The sequence below is a fragment of the Phocoena phocoena genome, chromosome X (assembly GCF_963924675.1).
Source record: "Phocoena phocoena chromosome X, mPhoPho1.1, whole genome shotgun sequence".
NCBI lineage: Eukaryota > Metazoa > Chordata > Mammalia > Artiodactyla > Phocoenidae > Phocoena > Phocoena phocoena.
Window position 1 is genome coordinate 52,593,387 of NC_089240.1, and position 21,750 is coordinate 52,615,136.

Here is a 21,750-nt window from a genome sequence, read left to right on the forward strand (position 1 = left end):
AGGACTCTACTTGTGATACCATGTGTCCTACTACTTCACATTTCCTGGCGTTGCTCTGAGGGACGGTTAAGAATTCTGTCTCTGTTCAGGCAGTGAGTGTGTTCCTCAAATATTGCTGAGCAGGAAGAATATCTGATCCTGTACACTTTGGAGCCAATTCCAGTTGGCTTGGTTGAAGGATCAAAAAGAATAAACAGATGCCAGTCTAATGAAACAAAACAGACCAAAACAAATAAAGAAAGAAAAGACAAGGTTTTTAAATCTTCAGGCAATATTGCATTTTAGACACGTGGTTTAATATGATGGTACATAGTAAAACCTATCAAGGATGCTTCTATGTTACCAAGAAGGAGAGAGCTAAAAAGATCAAGAAAATAATAGAACATTAGAGAGAGCTAAGAATGGATGTAAGGAAGTTAGAATTAAATTAGAAAAATCAACATAAGCTCATGATTTTGAAAGGTTTCCTCCATACATTACAGAAGGTGGCCACATTAGTTAGGTCTGAGCAAGAGAACTGGGCTACAAGGTTGTCAGGGGAGGAGGGAGAGGGGGCTCAACCTTTCCCTATACACACTTCTGTGCCATTTTGCACTTTTTATCATGTGCATGTTTTACCTGTTAAAAATGAATCAACAATGAATTAAAAATGAATCAATCACTAATGTTAAAGGCCCAAGCTATGTAATAAAAATGGCTTGAGCAGCCTCTAGTGACATCCTAACTGCTATGAACTCTCATGAAAAATAACCTAATGTGCATCCCTAGCTAGCACCAAGACTCTGGACCATCACTCTGCTCTGAACTGAACTATACCAAGAATTTTCAAAGGGTAGCATGTACCAAATTTGGAGGGGAAAACATCAGGATATGTCTAGGACATCTTGCTTTTTCAAAAAGCAAGCAAGAGTAATCCTAATAATCATCCTTTCATTAAATACTTATTATGGTCCAAGACACTGTTCCAAGTGTTTTACATGAATTAATTTGTTTAGTCCTCATACCAACCCTATAAAGTAGGTACTATTATTAACAGCCCTATTTTATAGAAAAGGAAACTGAAGCAAAGAGAGGTTAAAGCCACTTACCAAAGGTCAGAATCCCTGCAAAGATGTCAGGGATAGTTTTATTAAGAACAATGAAGTCAAGCAGTGACAAATAAAAAAGATAATAGCTAAATAAAATAAGTCTCTGAGAAGAGTTTTCTATCCACAAGAATATTTTAAAGTGGTGAGTAATACAAAGTGTTTGGTAATATTTTGCATGTTTTATTGGTAGAAATAATTATTGACTTATTCGTTCTATTAGTAGAAACAAGTAGACATCCTCAGAAAATAACACTGATAATGATTATAATAAAAATAGTTAAATATTATTAAATGTTTACATGCACCAAACACTGTTTTAAGCAATTTGTATTACTTCATTTAATCCTTAAATGACCCTATGAGAGAGGGATAGTATTATTATCCCCATTTTACAGTGGAAAAAACTGAGACATAATAAGGTTAAATAGCTGATCAAGAATCAAGCTATTGACAACTAGGAAGTGTTAAGTCAAGGTGTGAATGAATCCAAGCAGTGTAGCTTCAGAGCCCACACTCTAAAATATTACCCTGTATTATCTCACCATGTGTTTCAGCAAGCTACTGGGAGATACAAGAATGATTTATTAGAAAATACTATACGATGTTGGCTTTCTTGCAATTAAAAGAAACAGGACAAAACTAAGAGGATACTGTACAGAGGAAACTGACTGAGGTTATGTGGGAAAAGTTTTGAACTGGGAATAAAAGGAGATACACTGAGTTGCCACGGACCTGCTGTTTCTCCCACTGACCAGGCCTTAATAAACCCAGTGTTCATTAATCCATGTGACTGTTCTAGGTCACCCATGGACACTGCAAGATGGTCCTGGGCTCAGGACTGCAAAGTTCATTAACTCCTAGTGGCTTTGGGGAATGAACACAGGTCACTAAGTGATTGTGGTCACTTACTAATAAGATTGTTCTCCCCACTCCTTAACACTCCCGTGGGATCTACTTATTGCTCCCTGAACAAATCAAGGATTTCTATTCTTCTGTACTTTTACTTAGGCTGTTTCCTCTGCCTATAATGCTTGTCACTACTTCTGCCCTACCACCACCTTTTCTATAGCTGGAAAACTTCTACCTATCCCTCAAAATCCCATTTGAATATTATTGCCTATGTCAGCTTACACAAATTAATTAGTGAGTTCCTCTACTGCTCTCTAATTCTTGTTATTACTTCATATGTCTGTCCACCATCCTTACTCCTCATTAGACTGTGAGCACTTTGAGGGAACAGACTGTGCTGCATTTGATTCACCTTCTTTACCCCTGGTGCCTAGTGCAGTGCCAAGATGGGGAAAGTCAAAAGCAAATGTTAAATTTTTATCATCATCATCATTGTATCTTCATCCCAAAGGCTCACATTTTGCCTGCATTGTCATGGGGCTGATGTGGGGTATCTACAGGTTAACAGCTCACCAAAGCATGGCCTTTGGAACCAGGTAGAGAGACATGAGTTTAAATCCCAACTTTAACATTTACTAGCTATGTAAACTTGAGTAAGTCACTTCGCTTCTCTGAGCTTCAGTTTCCTCATCTATAAAACAGAGGTAAATAACTGGACCTTCTTCACAGAGTTGTTGTAAGGATGCCATGTAAATGTGTGTAGATCACGCAGTGTACAATAGGCACTTAAATAGTAATTCTTATTATTAGGGCAGTGTACCTGTGGGTGCCAGTGGAGACCTGTATCTGCATGGGCCCAACTATTTGCCCATATCACCCATTCTCCCAGCAACTCCACATCAGAAGTGTTGTGTCAAGCTGTCATTAGGCGCTCAAACAGGCCCACAGACTGACAAAGGAGCCAGAGTATTAATCTCTGAAATGCTTAATCATGATATCCTGCCATGGAGACAGTAGCCCATTTGTTCAGAAAGAGAAATACTTAGTCCCTAATTTCTCAGAGGTCTCCAATATAACTGTTTTATTTGTTGTTGTTGTTGTTGTTTTTAACATCTTTATTGGAGTATAATTGCTTTACAATGGTGTGTTAGTTTCTGCTTTATAACAAAGTGAATCAGTTATACATATACATATGTCCCCATATCTCTTCCCTCTTGTGTCTCTCTCCCGGCCACCCTCCCTATCCCACCCCTCTAGGTGGTCACAAAACACCAAGCTGATCTCCCTGTGCTATGCAGCTGCTTCCCACTAGTTATCTATTTAATGTTTGGGAGTGTATATATGTCCATGTCACTCTCACACTTTATCCCAGCTTACCCTTCTCCCTCCTCATATCCTCAAGTCCATTCTCTAGTAGGACTGTGTCTTTATTCCTGTCTTGCCCCTAGGTTCTTCAGGACCATTTTTTTTTAGATTCCATATATATGTGTTAGCATACAGTATTTGTTTTTCTCTTTCTGACTTACTTCACTTTGTATGACAGAATCTAGGTCCATCCAGCTCACTACAAAAAACTCGATTTTGTTTCCTTTTATGGCTGAGTAATATCCCATTGTATATATGTGCCACATCTTCTTTATCCATTCATCTGTTGACGGACACTTAGGTTGCTTCCATGTCCTGGTTATTGTAAATAGAGCTGCAATGAACATTTTGGTACATGACTCTTTTTGAATTATGAATTTCTCAGGGTATATGCCCAGTAGTGGGATTCTTCGGTTGTATGGTAGCTCTATTTTTAGTTTTTTAAGGAACCTCCATACTGTTCTCCATAGTGGCTACATCAATTTACATTCCCACCAACAGTGCAAGAGGGTTCCCTTTTCTCCACACCTTCTCCAATAAAGTTTGTAGGTATTTGGATGACGGCCATTCTGACTGGCGTGAGATGATATCTCATTGTAGTTTTGATTTGCATTTCTCTAATGATTTATGATGTTGAGCATTCTTTCATGTGTTTGTTGGCAATCTGTATACCTTCTTTGGAGAAATACCTACTTAGGTCTTCTGCCCATGTTTGGATTGCATTGTTTGCTTCTTTGATATTGAGCTGCATGAGCTGCTTGTAAATTCTAGAGATTAATCCTTTGTCAGTTGCTTCATTTGCAAATATTTTCTCCCTTTCTGAGAGTTGTCTTTTTGTCTTCTTTATGGTTTCCTTTGCTGGGCAAAAGCTTTTAAGTTTCATTATGTCCCATTTGTTTATTTTTGTTTTTATTTACATTTCTCTAGGAGGTAAGTCAAAAAGGAAATTGCTATGATTTATGTCATACAGTATTCTGCTTATGTTTTCCTCTAAGAGTTTGATAGTGTCTGGCCTTACATTTAGGTCTTTAATACATTTTGAGTTTATTTTTTTGTATGGTGCTAGAGGGTGTTCTAATTTCATTCTTTTACATGTAGCTGTCCAGTTTTCCCAGCACCACTTATTGAAAAGGCTGTCTTTTCTCCATTGTATATTCTTGCCTCCTTTATCAAAGATAAGGTGACCCTATGTGCATGGGTTTATCTCTGGGCTTTCTATCTTGTTCCATTGATCTATATTTCTGTTTTTGTGCCAGTACCACACTGTCTTGCTTACTGTAGCTTTGTAGCATAGTCTGAAGTCAGGGAGCCTGATTCCTTCAGCTCCATTTTTCTTTCTCAAGATTGCTTTGGCTATTTGGGGTCTTGTGTGTTTCCATACAAATTGTGAAATTTTTTGCTCTAGTTCTGTGAAAAATGCCATTGGTAGCTTGATAAGGATTGTATTGAATCTGTCGATTGCTTTGGGTAGTATAGTCATTTTCACAATATTGATTCTTCCAATCCAAGAACATGGTATATCTCTGCATCTATTTGTATCATCTTTAATTTCTTTCATCAGTGTCTTATAATTTTCTGCATTCAGGTGTTTTGTCTCCTCAGGTAGGTTTATTCCTAGATATTTTATTCTTTTTGTTGCCGTGGTAAATGGGAGTGTTTTCTTAATTTCACTTTCATATTTTTCATCATTACTGTTTAAGAATGCAAGAGATTTCTGTGCATTAATTTTGTATCCTGCTACTTTACCAAATTCATTGATTAGCTCTAGTATTTTTCTGGTAGCATCTTTAGGATTCCCTATGTATAGTATCATGTCACCTGCAAACAGTGATAGCTTTTTTCTTCTTTTCCCAATATAACTGTTAATGTTTCTCATGGCATCAACAAAAGCTCCATTTGGAAATGTGAGTCTGAGAGACCAAAGTGTACCTAACATGGACAAAGATGACTCTCTGCTTCTCCACTAACCTGACTTCTGAACTCAGCTGTATCGCTAACTGGTAAAGTTTCCTCCCCTTTCTGGACCTCAGTTTCCCCAGATGTGCAACAAAACTGTTCGATCAGGTGGTCTGTCTAGGCCCTATCAGCTCTGAGACTCCACAGTTCTCTTTTCCCTCCTTTTCTGCATGCCCTTCTGCCCTTGGTTAATTCTAAACTCAGAAGAGCCAAGGTGGGATCCAGTGATCAAATGACAGAAAAGATGCAATCTCTACAACAGGAAGTGGCTACCTCTAAAAGTGGAGCAGTAAGGCCCTGGTCCTTGACCTTCTAAGGCATGGCATGTGTGCCTACACATGCATGCTTAAGGTGATGGGGGAGAGGGTGTCACCTCCTAAGTGGGGAAGGAAGACAGAGAAACAAAGGTAAGAGGTTCTTCCAACAGTGCTAATAGTTCTGGCAGTCAGTGTGTCACCAAAAAGTAGCCAGGCTTGGCCCAGGACTTTGACCTATCCAACTCACTCCACATTGACCTATGAAAGAAAGGAATCCAAGGGAGGCATGAATCCTGGCCTCCAGAAATGCAGCTGGCATCTGCTTCCAAAAGCCAGTTGATAAGAAGAACTGTCCCATCCACTCCCAAAGGTTCAAGCAAAATCTTTAGGTACCATGGGCTGGAAGAAACTTGTCAAAGGAGAATATAGAACTAGCATTTGTTGAACACCTCGCTGTCTCCGCATAATCACATAGTAACTCTGGTACAACCCAAGTAAAGCAAGGTGGAAAATGCCTGCTTGGCTGTAAAAATGCAGAGGAGATTTGTATTTTAGGAACTATGGATATCTTATTTTCTAAGGAGAGCATTGTCAAGAAAATAGTTGTCTAAATGTGACTCTTCTGGTAGAGGATACAGGGACTAAATGTCTGATAGAGTGAAATGGCAGGGATGGGCTAACAGTAGATCTAGCTAAGTAGCAGGAATGCGAATTAAGTGTCTATGGTACAGTTCAGTGAGAGGAAAGAGAGAGAAGCTACTCTTCAGAAGCAAAGTGGCAGAGAGAGAGGTTAAGTGGTAGAGAGAGGTATTGAGGGGGAAGATGGGGACATAGAAGGCAAATGAGGGTTTAGAGAGAAGATGGGAGCTTGAAAGAGGAAGGGGGCCACAGCCAAAAGATGAGGAACTGTCATGGGTCCACAGGCTAAGTGAGGAAAAGAAAGAGTTGGGAGTTATATAAGAGGGCAAGAAGGAGGTAACTGGGGCCAGAGGAAAAGGAGGGTTTTGTTCACAAAATTGATGGTTCAGCAATGGGAAAGAAAAGAAAAGAAAAATGTGGGGCTAAGGAGACAGTGGCTTAGAAGGTAGTTAAAAATGTATGAGGGACTGGAGATTAAAGAAGTGGATAAGCGCTGAGCAAGAGGGAATTGCTACATGAGGTGACTAGAGCTTTGTAAGAGGTAAGAAGCACTGTCGAGGCTCAGTCATGTGATACTTGATAGACAAGGCTAAGTTAAGCCTGGAAGGCATGGGGGTGGATGGGATGGAAGGGAAGGGATGAAAGAGCAGGGAAAAGGAAGATTTTAGTGAGCAAATGTGGGCAACCCAGGGGGTTAGAGTAAATGATGGAATAATGGATTGGTGTGCAAATGGGGTCTAAGAGAATGGACAGGACCTCAGGGAAGAGGTGCAATTAGCAGTAGAGAAGGGGGCTCATTGAGGAAAGAGAGTTCAATGATAAGGAGGACTCACTGGGGAAATGGGAGCTCTGTGAGTGATTAGGGTTCAGTGATAAGGAACCTCAAGAATGGGAAAGACTTCAGTGATGAAGAAAGTGGAAAAGGGAATTCACTGGGGCAGAGGCTTAGTGACAGCGGTGTGGACTATTTGAAGGTTTGAAAGTATATGTGAGACAGACTTCCAGTCTGGACTGGATTATATAGACACATTTCTCCATGATCTGCCCTACTAAAGACAACTATAAATCCTGGGCATAATGTAGGAGGAAACCAGAGGAGAACTTTGAAAGGTGGTAAGAAGAAGGTAATCAGGTTAAGGACTCCAGAACTAAAAGAGCACCACCACAGCAGGGAATCTTATAATGCTCCACCCAACAGAAGACAGACCAAACCCAGCATTTCACGACCTTCAATCTAGCAACAGAAGGAATCCCAGGTACAATCACTCTTTCCCTGGATTGAAGCGGAGTCCCACCAAAAACATCAGTACCAGCAAGTAGGATATAGATTGAGAGTCCCACTGATAATAAGCCTCCAGGAGAAGCATTCTTCTTCTTCACTGAGGCTGACGCTACCTACCACCCCAAGAGACTACCAGGGCAGACAGGCAGACAGAACCACAGAACCAACAAGAGAGACTCAGCTACACCAAGTGGCCTATTCAGGAAGCCTCTGTGTTCCCACAAACCTGAGAGTACTTTTTTCTCACAGAGAGGAGAAGCCACCTCCCTAAGTAGGTGGGGGTCATCCATAAGGAAATCCAGCTATTACCACTGAGCTGGTGAAGCTTCTTTGTCACCATGGGCCTCAGAATCCAGTCCCCCACCAGATATACTGAGCTGCCAGGAGGCACCAGCAAGTGAGGAGGTGGTTCACCGGAACAAGCAGCCCTGCCCAGGAAGCCTTGTTGTCCCCAAAACACCAGATAAACCAGGCAGACCATTATAGCACCACAAAGGCTCTGAAAATCAAACTGTCATTGGAATCACAGCCCACAAAACTAGGCAAGGGCCTGTGCGCTAAACCTAAACATGGTGAATCCTTATTAAAAGAAAACATTTAAATAAGACCCAGAATCACCAAGCGTAACAGGTAATATGTCTAAGGTACACTGAAAACCACCTATCATACCAAAAATCAGGAAAATCACAACCTAAATGAGAAATGACAATCAACAGATGCCAACACAAAGATGAATCAGTTGTTGAAATTATCTAACAGAGATTTTAAAACAACCATCATAAAAATGCTCCAAAAAGCAATTACATAATCTCTTGAAACAACTTAACATCTCAGAAAATAAATAGAATTTGTAAAAGAGAACCAAATAGAACTAAAAAATACACGAACTGAAATTTTAAAATAGCTGAATGGGCTCAATAGTAGAGTGGAAATGATAGAGGATAGAATCAGTGAAAATTACAAAATGCTGATAAAAAATCAAAAAAGACCTAAATTAAGAGAGAGCCATAAAACATTCATGGATTGGAAAGTATATCACAATAAAGATGTCAAATCTCCCCAAATTGACCTAACCCGACAAGGATTTTTGTAGACATAGACAAGCTTACTCTAAAATATGTATGGAAAGTCATAGGCCCTAGAATAGCTAAAACAATCTTGGGGGAAAAAAAACAAGAATGAAGAGGAAGAAGTCACTGTACTCACTATTACTATATAGCTACAGTAATCAAGATAGTGTGGTATTGGTGGAGGGATAGACACATAGATCAATGAAACAAAATAGAGAAACCAGAAATAGACATACACAAATATACGCAACTGATTTTTTTTTTTTTAAAAAAGATGCAATAGCAATGCAGTGAAAGAAGGATTGACCTTTAAACAAATGGAGCTGGGATAACTGGATGTCCATAAGTAAAAACCAAACAAAAAGAGCCTAAACCTTGCATTCTATAAATAAGCGAACTCCAAGTGGATCATGGACATAAATGTAAATCTTAAAACTGTAAACATTTTAGAAAAAAATAGGAGAAAATCTTGGGGATCTAGAGGTTGGCAAAGACTTCTTAGATGACACTGAAAGCATGAATCATAAAAGAAAAAATCAACAAAGTGGGCCTCATTAAAACTTAAAACTTTTGCTCTGTGAAAAGCTATGTGAAGTAGATGAAACAGCAGCTAACAATTGGGAATAAATACTTGCAAACCTCATATATGACAAAGGACTAGTATATATACCATGTAAAGAATGTCCAAAATTCAACAGTAAAACAAAAACACCCCAATAGGAAAATAGGCAAAAGACATAAACAGACATTTCACCAAAGAAGATATATAGGTGGCCAATAGACACATGAAAAGATATTCAACATAAGGCATTAGGAAGATTCAAATTAAAACCACAATGAGATATTACTATTGCCTATCAGAATGGCTAAAATAAAAAAAATAGTGACAACATCAAATATTGGTGAGGATGCTTAAAAAGTGATCATTCATACAATGAAACAGGACACATACACTGCCAATGGGAAAGTAAATGGCACAGCTACTCTGGGAAACAGGTTGGCAGTTTCTTAGAAAATTAAACATGCAATTAACATACTACTTAACAACTGCATTATTGGACATTTACAGAAAAATTAAAACATATGTTGACGCAAAGCCTATATAACAATGTATATAACAGATTTATTCACATAGTCCCAAACTGGAAATATCCCTGATATCTTTAAACAGGTGAATTGTTAACTGTTGTACCTCTATACCATGGAATAGTATTCAGAAATAAAAAGGAATGACCTATTGACACATTCTGTAACTTGGATGGATCTGAAGGGAATTGTGCTGAGTGAAAAAAGCCAACCTCAAAAGATCATAAAGCTGTATGATTCCAATATAACATTCTTGAAATGACAAATTTTTATAAATGGGGAACAGATTAATTGTTGCCAAGGTTTGGAGGTAATGGTGGGAAGGAGGTGGGTATAGTTATAAACAGGCAACAGAGGGATCCTTGTGGTGATACAACTGTTCAGTATCTTGACTGTGATTGAGGATATATGAGCCTACAAGTATGATAAAATTGTGTAGAACTAAATACACACACACACACAAATTAGTATTAGTACAACTGGGGAAATCTGAATAAGATTGGTGGATTATATCAATGTCAGTATTCTGGTTGAAAATGTTGTCATTGGGAAAAGTGGGTAAAGGGTACACAGGATCTCTCTCTATTATTTCTTATATCTGCATGTGAATCTACAAGTACCCCAAAATTTTCAACTAAAAAGAAAAAGGAAAAGAAAGAAATTATAAGTGATCTCACAGGACAAGAAGCAGTGGTTGAAGATAGCCAGGCATGGTACTCATGGAGGAGTAGGGATTGCTGGGAGTGGGAGGTGAGACTAGGGGAATCCAAGAACTAGGAATGAGTTATTTCAGACTGGGGTGGGGTGAGGAGTTTGTAATGTAAGGCATTAAGTGGGATTTCTCTCGGTGTCCTTACCTTCAGTGCCCACGGTCCTCAGGCCTGGCACTCAGGCCACACAGGCTACTGTAGAATCAACCTCAGTAAGACCTCTGGGGCTGCTGAAACCAGGGACTGTGACAATATCCCCCAGTGATGAAACTAATAAAAATGTGATACTCTGGGCACACCAGTTAACAACAATCATGCATGACAGCTGATGATGTTTTGCATATATAGTAATGGTTTGTCTGTCCCAGAGTTCTACAACAGCCTCTCTTCCTGTCTGCTGGCTGGAACCTGTAAGCCAAATTTCAGAGCCTTGAACCTTTCCTCACACTCTGAGGAAGGTTTGGACTCAAAGGGAAATGCTTGGAATGGGTATATTCATTTCCTATTGCTGCTGTAACAAATTACTGAAAATTTCACAGTTTAAAACAACACAACACGAATTTATTATCTTACATTTCTGGAGGTGAGAAGTCCAAAATCAGTCTTACAGAGTGAAAATCAAGGCGTCATTCCTTCTGGAACATAGAGCTGCATTCCTTTGGAGGCTCTAGGGGAGAACTTTTTCCTTTGCCTTTTTCAGCTTCTGAAAGCCATCTGCATTCCTTGTCTCAAGGCCTCTTCTTCCATCTTCTAAATCAGCAGAGTAGCATCTTCCAGTCTCTGACTCTGACCCTCCTGCCTCCATCATGACATCTCTTTCTGTTTTCCTACCTCTGTTTTTCCTTTATAAAGACACTTGTGATTATGTTATGCCCACTCAGATAATACAGGATTAATCCCCAATCTCAAGATCCATAAATCAGTCACATCTCCAAAGTCCCTTTTGCTATAAAAGGCAACATATTCATAGGTTCTGGAGATTAGGATGAGGACATCTTTGTGTGGCCATTATTTTGAGTAGCACAGTGGGGAAAGGAGAATCAATGCTTAGACTTTCCCCTAAGTACACTCTGAGAGACGGACAGAGGATAGAGTGCAGGATACTGAGCTGTGGCAAGAGAAGAACTTGAGTCCCACCTTCTCAGATTTCCCAGTTTGACTAAACATGGGTTTTAAGTACCTCTGCTAGGGCAGAACACATAGCAGAGGAAGCACATACAAGGAAGGCCCTGTATCCTTCCTTAGAGGGTCCTCCACAGCCTCTCTCATTTAAGTCAGCACTGGACTTCCAGAGGTACCTTCGAGGCCCAGTTCAAAAGTGAGCTGTCCATAAAATTTCACATGATCCTTTTCTGCCCCTTCCCACACCGGTCAGATGTAACTCATCATCTGGATTTCATAGCACACACATAAGACTTCCACTTAGGTCCTCTAAATTTTGCCTCTAAATCAATAGGCAAATAAGGGGTTATTGTGCTGGCTGGGGTGATTGAGCCTGATTATCAAGGAGAAATTGGACTGTTACTTCACAGTGGAGGTAAGGAAGAGTATGTCTGGAGTACAGGAGATCCCTATGGCAGTGGTCCCCAACTGTTTTGGCACCAGGGACTGGTTTTGTGGAGGACACATTTTCCACGAACAGGGGAGTGGGGATGGTTTAGGTGGTAATGCCAGTGATGGTTCAGGTGGTAATGCGAGTGATGGGGAGCGATGGAGAGCAGCAGGTGAAACTTCACTCACTTGACTGCTGCTCACCTCCTGCTGTGTGGCCCGGATCCTAATAGGTGGAAGACTGGTATTGGTCCATGGCCTGGGGGTTGGGGACCCCTGTCTTATTGCATCTCTTACTATTACCATGCCCTGTGATTAAAGTCAATGGAAAACTACCCAACCCAGGTAGGACTACTAATGGCCCAGACTCTTCAGAAATGAAGGTTTGGGAACTTCCTTGGTGGTCTAGTGGGTAAGGCTCTACCCTCCCAATGCAGGGGGCTCGGGTTTAATCCCTGGTCAGGGAACTAGATCCCACATGCATGCCACAACTAAGAATTCGCATGCCACAACTAAGAAGTCTGCATACCACAGCTAAGAAGCCTGCATGACACAACTAAGACCCAGCACAGCCAAAATAAATAAAATAATAAATAAATATTTTTCTTTTAAATGAAGGCTTGCGTCATCCCATCAGGTAAAGAACTACAGCCAGCTGAGGTGTTTGTTGAGAGCAAAGTGAATACTGAATGGATAGTGGAAGAAGGTGGTTATGAATACCAGCTATGACTATGTGACCAGTTATAGAAATGAGTACTGTAATTATCATGAGTATTTCCGTCGCATTTTGTTATAAATAAGTTTGTGTGTGTGTTTCTTCCTGGATGTTTTCACTAAATTTACATTTTAATCAGTAAAGCAGATTTTCCTCCATAATGTGGGTGGGCCTCATCTAATCAGTTAAAGTCCTGAATAGAAGGCCCCAAGTAAAAGATAATTTTTCCAGCAGACTGCTTTTATATTTTACCTGGAACTTCAGCTCTTCCTCCTTCATAGCATTCTAAATGGAACATTGACTCTTCTTGGGTCTTCAGCCCACTGGTGAACTCCGCAGATTGGATTTTCCAGCCTCCACAATTACATGAACCAATTCCTTATAATAAATCTCTTTATGTATGTGCATAAATACAAATATGTATTGGTTCTGTTTCTTTGGAGAACCCTGACTAATACAGACAGAGAAGGGGGAGAACAATTTTAAGTTAGAAGAGACCATGTCTTTCTCCACTACTGGAGTAGGAGACCCTTGAAGACAAGGACTGGGTCTGTCTCTTCGCTATATCCTGAGGACTCAGCACAATACCTGGGACAAAGTAGGCACTTAAGTAATGTCTATCAAGCAGATGAGAATTAAATTAATTGATCAATAAATCCTAGGCTTAGTCAGTGGAGCATGGGACTGTTCTAGCACCTTAAAGAAGTTCTATTGGCTAGGCTTCCTAGAGTGGCCATGAATCCACAGTGTAAGAAACAAGTTCATCAAAAATAGTTCAACACTTTCTGGATAATTTGAATAGATCAACACAATGTAGTGGCTCTTAAGCTAAATTTAAAACTATTCTGTCACAAGCATCATAATAAATGGAAACAACTTTTAGAAGTAATGTACTTCATCTCTCTGCCTCAAGCAACACTGTACTCAAGTCCTTTCAGAAGCTTTTACACAGCAACAGGAAGGATGATCCAAGAATCGGCCTCAGTCCTCTAATACAGTATCACTACTAATCTTCAAGTTGTTCTAAACTAAAATCTTCCTAAATATAACAAGAACAAACATTCACTGGGCACGTATCATATGCCAGATTTTTTGCTTAGATATTCACATATATTAATTACTTTAGCCCTCAGAACAGCCCTAAGAAATAGGTACTATTCTTATTCCTAGTTTATAGAAGAGGAAACTGAGATACAGAATGGTTAAGCAATTTGTCTGAAGTCATACAGGTAATAAGTAGCAGACCTAGCAGGATAGTAGGCTGTCTAGCTCCAGAGGCCATACTCTCAACCATTATGCTCTAATTATATACTAGTCACTTTTCTTAAATAGTAGGTCACAAACCCAATTGTCATAATGCAGAAATCCAGCTTCATCTTGGATCCCTAAGTGAGGCATATTTGTTTACTGGGGAGAAATGAAAGGGAGTTGAGCAGTGGTCAATATGGCAAGCCATATTGGAACCCAAGGAAAAATCAATAATATTGATCCTGTCCTTATTTAAAATTTTGATATTTTGTTAAATGTGGATTTTTACACTAATTTCAGTCTTTTAAAATATTATTTATCCTTATCATTGAGTTCTTTTTGGCATCCTTCTTAAATTGTGTGCCTTACTCACCTCACCCTAGTCCCAGCCCTGGAATTAAGTGGGGCAGAAGGAAATAAAGAACATCTCTGATCACTTTCCTCTGTCCAGTGCTGCTTTCTCTGTGGACCTGGAGCACCTATTTCCTGGGTGACCCAGACAATGATGGGGCCTGGCTTTATGAGGAAAGCTATGGAGACCTCCCTGGCTACCACAACATACCTTTGGTTAAGCTAAAAGGACCTCTGAGGGCATCCAATTCAATTTTCTTATTTCCAGAGGAAGAAACTAAGGCTTAGAGATGTGAGAGAAGAGAAAGTTCCCCAAGTCACCCAAGGCCAGGGCTACAGCTCAGTGCTTCTCACTCCTCATTTAGTACTCTTTCAATGGATTACCATCAGAAAGGATCTCTGGGTCCTGTGGTATAATAAACTTTAAATATTTGGTCCATATCCCTTGTTCCTGGTACATGAGCTCATAAATCCCTTGGAAACTCCAGTGACAAGAGTATCTTTTATATGCTAATGATATAACTGATGAATGGGAGCCCCTAGGTAGCTTCAGGATGGGGGCTGGTCACCAAAAAGACCAAACCATGTGATTAGAGAGTTAGAACTCCAGTCTCCCAGGAGAGGAGAAAGGCCCAAGATTGAGTGCAGTCACCAAAGGCCAATGATATAATCAACTGTGCCAGCAAAATGAAACTTGCATAATCCACCCCCCCCCCCCACCAAACAATAGGGTTTGGAGAGCTTCTTTCCAGGTTAGTGAACACATTGAGGTGTTGGGAGGGTAGTGTGCCTAGAGAGGGTATGGAAGCTCTACACCCCTCCCCCCCATACCTTGTCCTTTGTATCTCTTCCATTTGGCTGTTCCTGAGCAGTATCCTTTATAATAAACCAGGAAAAGCAAGTGAGGCACTTTCCTGAGTTCTGTGAGGTGTCCTAGTAAATTATAGAACCTTTGGGGTAGTGGGAACCCCAAAATTTGTAGCCAAGTAAGACAAAAGTGTAAGTAACCCAGGGACCTGATACTTAAGACTGTTGTCTAAACTGAGGGCAGTCCTGTAGGACTGAACTCTTAAACCTGTGTAGTCTGATATTAATTCTGTATAGTTAGTGTCAGAATTTAATTGAATTGTAGGACACCATTTGGTGTCATAAAATCAGAGAATCAAAGAATTGGTTGATATCAGGAGGGGAAGAAAACCTACCAGGTCCTTACCCCAGCCAGGTTGGAGATGGAAACCCCCACCTGTCTGACTCCAGAGCCCAATTTCTGGGCATATGTCAAGTGCTTGGGTAAGGAAAACTCCTTCAAGGAACGTTTTGGCTTCTAGGAGAGTGAGGTTCATCTGGTTCATAGTGAGCTACAGGAATGCTGGTGGCATAACAATTTCATGACATATATATAACTCCCAGATCTGAGTTCCCCACAATCTGAAGCCCCCATAATATGCAGCCAAGGATAGGGCTGAGAAGAACAGCCTCTACTGATCTTGTTCTCCTGGTAAAATGCAAATGGAAATTTGCAAGCTCTTCCAGGTCCCTGAGATAACATATCTTTGCCATATGAGCAAGGAAATCTGCTCTCAACACTGAATTTTTCTCCCGTTCCAAACACTCTTGAAAACCCCAATACCTCAGGGCTTCAGAAGATAATTATCACTCTGGTACTCCCCGATAGTTGCCAACTTGATGTCATGGTTATTATCAGGCCCACTAGGACCTCTGCCTTTTAGGACTCTTTTGAACTTTTGCCAGGATGTCTACCACCTAATCTATTCATCTTGCAGTTCCCAAAGCCTGGTATGCTGATTGTTGTCTTCACACCTTTGCCCTCTCTTGGTCTGGAAAGAGGTCTCCAATCTTATACCTCTCACTCACCCCCACACACACACTGTTTTCGGAACTCCTGATCATTTTTCAAAGAACACCTCCTCTGGGATTCAGGATCTAGTCTGTTACCCTGATTTCTTCAAACAGAGTGAAGCACTTCTTCTACAGACCTGCGTTCAATCTTTTTTCTTAGGATGTATCATATTGATCTGATTCCTCATTGGTTTATGGTTCTCTCCTGATTAGACTGTGAACTGCTTGAGAGAACATTTATCATTTTAAATTCTGTATCCCAACACCCAGCTCAGTTCCTGGAACATAGTCTGTCTTCTGAATAAAGAAATTAACGAATAAACAAATGAACTTATTGAATGACTTAGAGAAAATCATTTCAGTTCCCTGTAAATTTGCAAGGTCCAGAATAGGGATCATTACTGTCTCACAATTTTTGAGGACAAATTAATTATTTCCAATTTAAAAATTCTGGCAAAATTATAGAGATCAAAAGCAAATGAGTGGCTTCCAGGGGAGGGGGGGCAGCACTGACTAGAAAGGGACATCAGGGAACTTTTGGGGGTGACGAAAATGTTCTATATCATGATTGTGTTGGTGGTTACATGACTCTACATGTTTTTCAAAATGCATCAAATTGTACGCTTAAACTTGGTGAGTTTTATTATGTGTAAATTATATATTATTGGTAATAAAGCTGAATCAAAATGGTTTGGATTCTCAGGAAGAAAGGAGCTTTAAAACCCAAGGCTGTGAATGTAATACAGGTATATGTACTAAAATTAACACAGACTTGATAATCAAGACAACCAGGTTCCAACGCTGGTTCTGCTAATGCTAGCTAATCTTAAGGTTGTTTAATATCAACTTGAGACTTATTCTCTGCCTCTGTTAAATAGAGACAACAATACCTGCCTTGCCCTCCCAGGACATGAGGCTCCAAAGAGATAATGGGTGTGGCTGCATTTAAAAAACTCAACACATATTATTGTGATCAGAATCTCTACTCTGTACAGAAAAATTTAAACGGATCCAGAGACTTTGCCTAGAACCCAGAGTCAAGGGAAATACACTGGATCCTGAAACTCAAAGCTCATCATCCCCAACTCCTCTAAACCAATTTCTCCTCATCGACTGATTAATAAATTTCCTTTGGAAAAATGTTTTCTCAGCCTAGCCTTGGGCGGGAGAGGCTGGCTAATTTTAACTTTGGGGAGAAAGTTTGGTTGGCGTTTGACATGTGGGTTGCAGAAGAGAAAAAGAACCACTGAGGGGGAACCAATATTTTTCCCTCAGAATGTGGTGACCTGGGTACTGGTCTTGCCTACAGTGTATCTCCACCAGAGCTTCCTGACTTGATGGCATGAGGCCACTGTCATAGTACGTTTTCCTGTCAGAGATCATCAGCTGATGTTCAATCTCTCAAGGCCAAGGCCAGCCAAGCTGGGGCCCTAGAGAAAGCAGCAGATGGTGGGGGTGATGGAGACAGAATGTGGGTAAAATAGGTATCAGGTCACTGGGCTTAGAGCCACAAGTATGTCCACCTTCAGTCTGATATCAGCTTGCTTTTTGACCTTGGGAAAGTCTTTTCTTTTTTTCTCAGCTTCATTTTTTCATCTAAAAAGTGTAGATAATACAGTCTTCACAGGTAATAAGTGGTATTATATGTCAAAAGTGCTCTCTTAGCTATAAGGTATGCACACATGTAAAAAAGGCTCCCTTTGACTCCTGGCACTGTTAACAGGAGACCAGGTTGAACTGAGTATTCCCATGGGGTAGGGAGAGTGGTTCTCTCCTCGTCATAGCACCTACCATCTGACCAGACCACCTCCCTTTGCTCTGCCTATTTCATCCCTTCCCATCCTTCAGGGCCAAACTCAAATTCCACTCCCTCTAAGAAGTCTTGAATATTGTAGGCCACCACTAGACTCTTCTTTTTAACTTATCTTGGATTAGTCCCTTGAAAAAGTGTGTTGCTTCAAACTCTGGATTCTCCAGGGATGTGAAAGGCAGAGCAGAGTTCTAGGTCCTGCATTTTGATTTGGAGTCATACAGAGGGTTTGGGTCCTGGTTCTACCATTTGCTAGCAGGGTGACATTAGATAAAGTCATGTTCCCACTTTGAGCCTCAGCATTTTCACGTACAAAAGGAGGATAATATTTATTGACAGGTCTGTTATGAGGTCAAATGAAATGTTGGATTTGAAAGCATTTTGTAAAATTTCACAGAGATTTAAGCCATTTTTATTACTATAATAAAAGGACCAAAGACTGACCAGGACTGTAAAAACAGTTGCCTAAGCACTTCAAGTACTGTGGATGCCATAGAGTTCCCCAAGTGTTCTTGGTGACTTCCATCATTCCCTTTAACCATTGAGCCTGGACACTGTACCCTGCTGGAACCACCTCCCTAGATTTCACCCCTTGAGGCCTTACAAAGCTGGCTTCCCCAAATAAAGGGCCTTCTCACAAATGACCAGTTGCTGCCTTTGAGCATACAAAAATTACTGATTAGGAGGATGATGATCATTTGTTCTCTGAGTAAAAACAGGACCAGCAGGGAGACCTGGCTGAAATAAAAAACAGGTGTTCAGACTTGCCTGTTGATGCCCTTTGTATTAGGAGTAATGGGCCAGCCTAAATCTGGACCAAGGAACACAAGTGAGGGTAGACTGGCAAGAAGACAAGTGAGCAGAGACAGCAAACAGAAGGCCAGCCCAGTACCATGGAACTCTCCCTCTGGACCTCACTTTGCAACTCGCAAACTAAAACAAAACAAAACAAAAAATCTCTCAACTTCATGACACACTTCCCTGACCAAGAGTTTCTGTCATGAAACAGGCTTGAACTGCTGTGACTAGAAGTCTATTTCTGAGCAAGAATATTCAAGTTGGAGGGTAGTGATAGTGAAAGCTAAGTCACTAGGACAGATAGCTCTGGGAATTACATTCTTAGCTGTAACTTCTCACCAGGGTTTAACCACAGAGCTGTAGATACTTGCTCCCACAAAGACAGACTCATGCAGACACAGAGACACACTAGAAGGCAGGCATCTGCACACATCTCAAGCAAAAAGATGCAAACGAACAGGCCCATAAGTCCAAACACATACAAAAAAGCACCAGACGTCAAAATACCCAAAGATAAACTCAGATAAAAGGCTATCTATATAGAGAGATATAGATATATAGATAGGGAGAGAGAGAGGCACTTAGAAGCAGAGAGTTAGGAAAACACATTGTAGTCATGCTCAGGGACACCCATATGTTCATGAAAGAAGTATTTTAACAGGCATGTAGATGGACAAAGATGCATATATAGGCATATGTGAACAGGCATGCACATGCACAGAGATATAGCAAGAGAAAACTACACTTACTATACTCACATAAGTACTCAACAGACATGGATATAAAGACATGGAGGTATAGAGGCCTGCTAACATTGAACTCCTATGCATCAGTTATTATATCTGCATTTATAAAACATCTTCTCCAAGGAAATGCACATAAACATGCCACCAGTTACCACTAAAGTTGATCATGAACTTAAAGGATATAATAAAAGTAAATCAAATTACACATGCTTTAAAAATCTCTCAGCCCACCCTCCAATCTGCCACAGGAAAGGCAGCCAAAGACATCAGCAGCAGCAGGATGTGTGGAAGCCATAGAATGTCCTCGATTTATCTCATAGAAAAATTAACCTCAGGGAGAAAAGGTTAATGTTCCCAAGTTTTTGTAGTCATAAAATAGCTCAGACACCCATTTAAAAAATTGCCTCCATTCCACATGCTGGAAGCTCTAATACTTGCAATATGTCTAGTAAAAAGAAAGCTTAGAGGAAATAACTGTTCCTGGAGGCCCAATGAGTTCCAAAGGGACTAAGAATGAGGTCTTACCTCATTAATGTACTTGGTTCCTGGTCCCTGGGGTTTCAAGTATCCACCAATGTTCTTGCAGGTTTCTAGTGTCTTGGAACCCTGGTCTAAGTTACCTGTGGTAAGAGAATACCCTTTAGATTGAATACAGACCTCAGCTTCTTTTAGAGAGTTTCTGGCTGCCAGTTCACCTGATACACCTCTCAGAGCCACCATAATTGAGGTGGATGAGGGATGGGAGGGAAAGTTATGCTCCAGTGAGTCCAGTGATGGGGAGAAAAGGGGCTAAAATTAGTCAAGAAGGAATCCAAAGCCAATATCTGAAGTACCCTGGACTTTCTTATACTGCTCAGAGAATATCTTGGGAAAGGAAGAACCTCAGGATCCTGTCAGGCACCATGAAACAAGAATTCCAGGTCTGAACAATTTTCTAGTATTTGAAATCTTAGGTGGTATGGGGAGCTTGGTTAATTAAAATATACAAATACTGTCAAAACCTTGTTTCCATCAATAGCTCTAATTTTTTGCCCCTCCCAACACTTCCTCAGTTCTAACTTTTCATTTCTTTCTGTAACCCACCTGTTAAGAAGAAATATGAGTAGTGGATGTGTCCAGAAATCTGGGAGTAGGAAGAGAAACCAAGGACATATCTAATCAGAACCAATAAGCAAGTGAAATCTGTGTTCTTAGAACAATCAAAGAGCACTGCCTCAATTTAAAAGATGAGGATACTGAGATTCAAAAAAGGGAAAAGATTGGAACAGGCCACACACAAGCACAGAAAGAAACCCAGCAACAATGAGTTTAAATCAAGTAGATATAATTATGGTCACATATATAAACCCCATGATAACCAAAAATCAAAAACCTACAATAAATACAAAAAAAAAACCAGAAAGAAAGGAACCCAGCAATACTACAAAGGAAAATCATCAAACCACAATAGGAGAAACAAAATGAAGAAATTAAGAGAGAAGAACTACAAAAAAACTGGAAAAAAGGTAATAAAATGGCACTAAGTATATACCTATAAATAATTACTTTAAATGTCAATGGACAAAACACATTGATCAAAAGACATAGGGTGGCTGATTGGATAAAAAAATAAAACAAGACCCTTCAATAGGCTAAATACAAGAAACTCACTTCAGGGTTAAAGACACACACAGACTGAAAGTGAAAGGATTGAACAAGATATTTCATGCAAATGGAAAAGACAAAAAATTGGGGATAGCAATACTCATATCAGACAAAATAGACTTTAAAACAAAGGCTATAGCAAAAGACAAAGAAGGGCATTATATAATGATAAAGGGATAAATACAAGAAGAGGTTATTACAGTAATTAACATATATGCAGCCAATACAGGAGCACTTAAATATATAAAGCAAATACTAACAGATGTAAAGGGAGAAGTTGACAATACAATAATAGTAGGAGAATTTAACACCCCACTGACATCCATAAACAGATCATCCAGACAGGCAATCATTAAAGCAACAGTGGTCTTAAATGACACAATACACCAGTTGGAATTAATTGACATCTATAGAACATTACATATACTAAAGAGCAGAATAAATATTCTTTTCAGTTACACATGGAATGTACTCCAGAGTAGATCACATAATAGGTCACAAAACAAGCCTCAACAAATTTAAGAGGATAGAAATTATGTCAAACATTTTTTCAGACCACAACAACCTAGAACCTAGAAATCAACTGTAGAAAGAACAATGGGAAAAGAAAAAAGCAGAGGGAGACTAAAAAACATGCTACTAAAAAACAAAGGGCCAGCAATGAAATCAAAGAGGAAATCAGAAAATAACTCCAAGCCAAATGAAAATGGAAACGCAACTTTCCA

At 40.0% G+C, this 21,750-nt stretch overlaps 1 protein-coding gene across 1 annotated transcript in view; it reads right to left on the minus strand.

The window, feature by feature from the left end:
* The window catches only part of ARHGEF9 (Cdc42 guanine nucleotide exchange factor 9), a 359,889-nt gene that overhangs the window by 330,691 nt on the left and 7,448 nt on the right, over nucleotides 1–21,750 (minus strand). Inside the window, exon 2 of the mRNA XM_065900095.1 lies at nucleotides 19,907–20,001. Within this exon, the coding sequence (XP_065756167.1) occupies nucleotides 19,907–20,001 (95 nt within the window). The remainder of the gene's footprint in view (nucleotides 1–19,906; nucleotides 20,002–21,750) is intronic.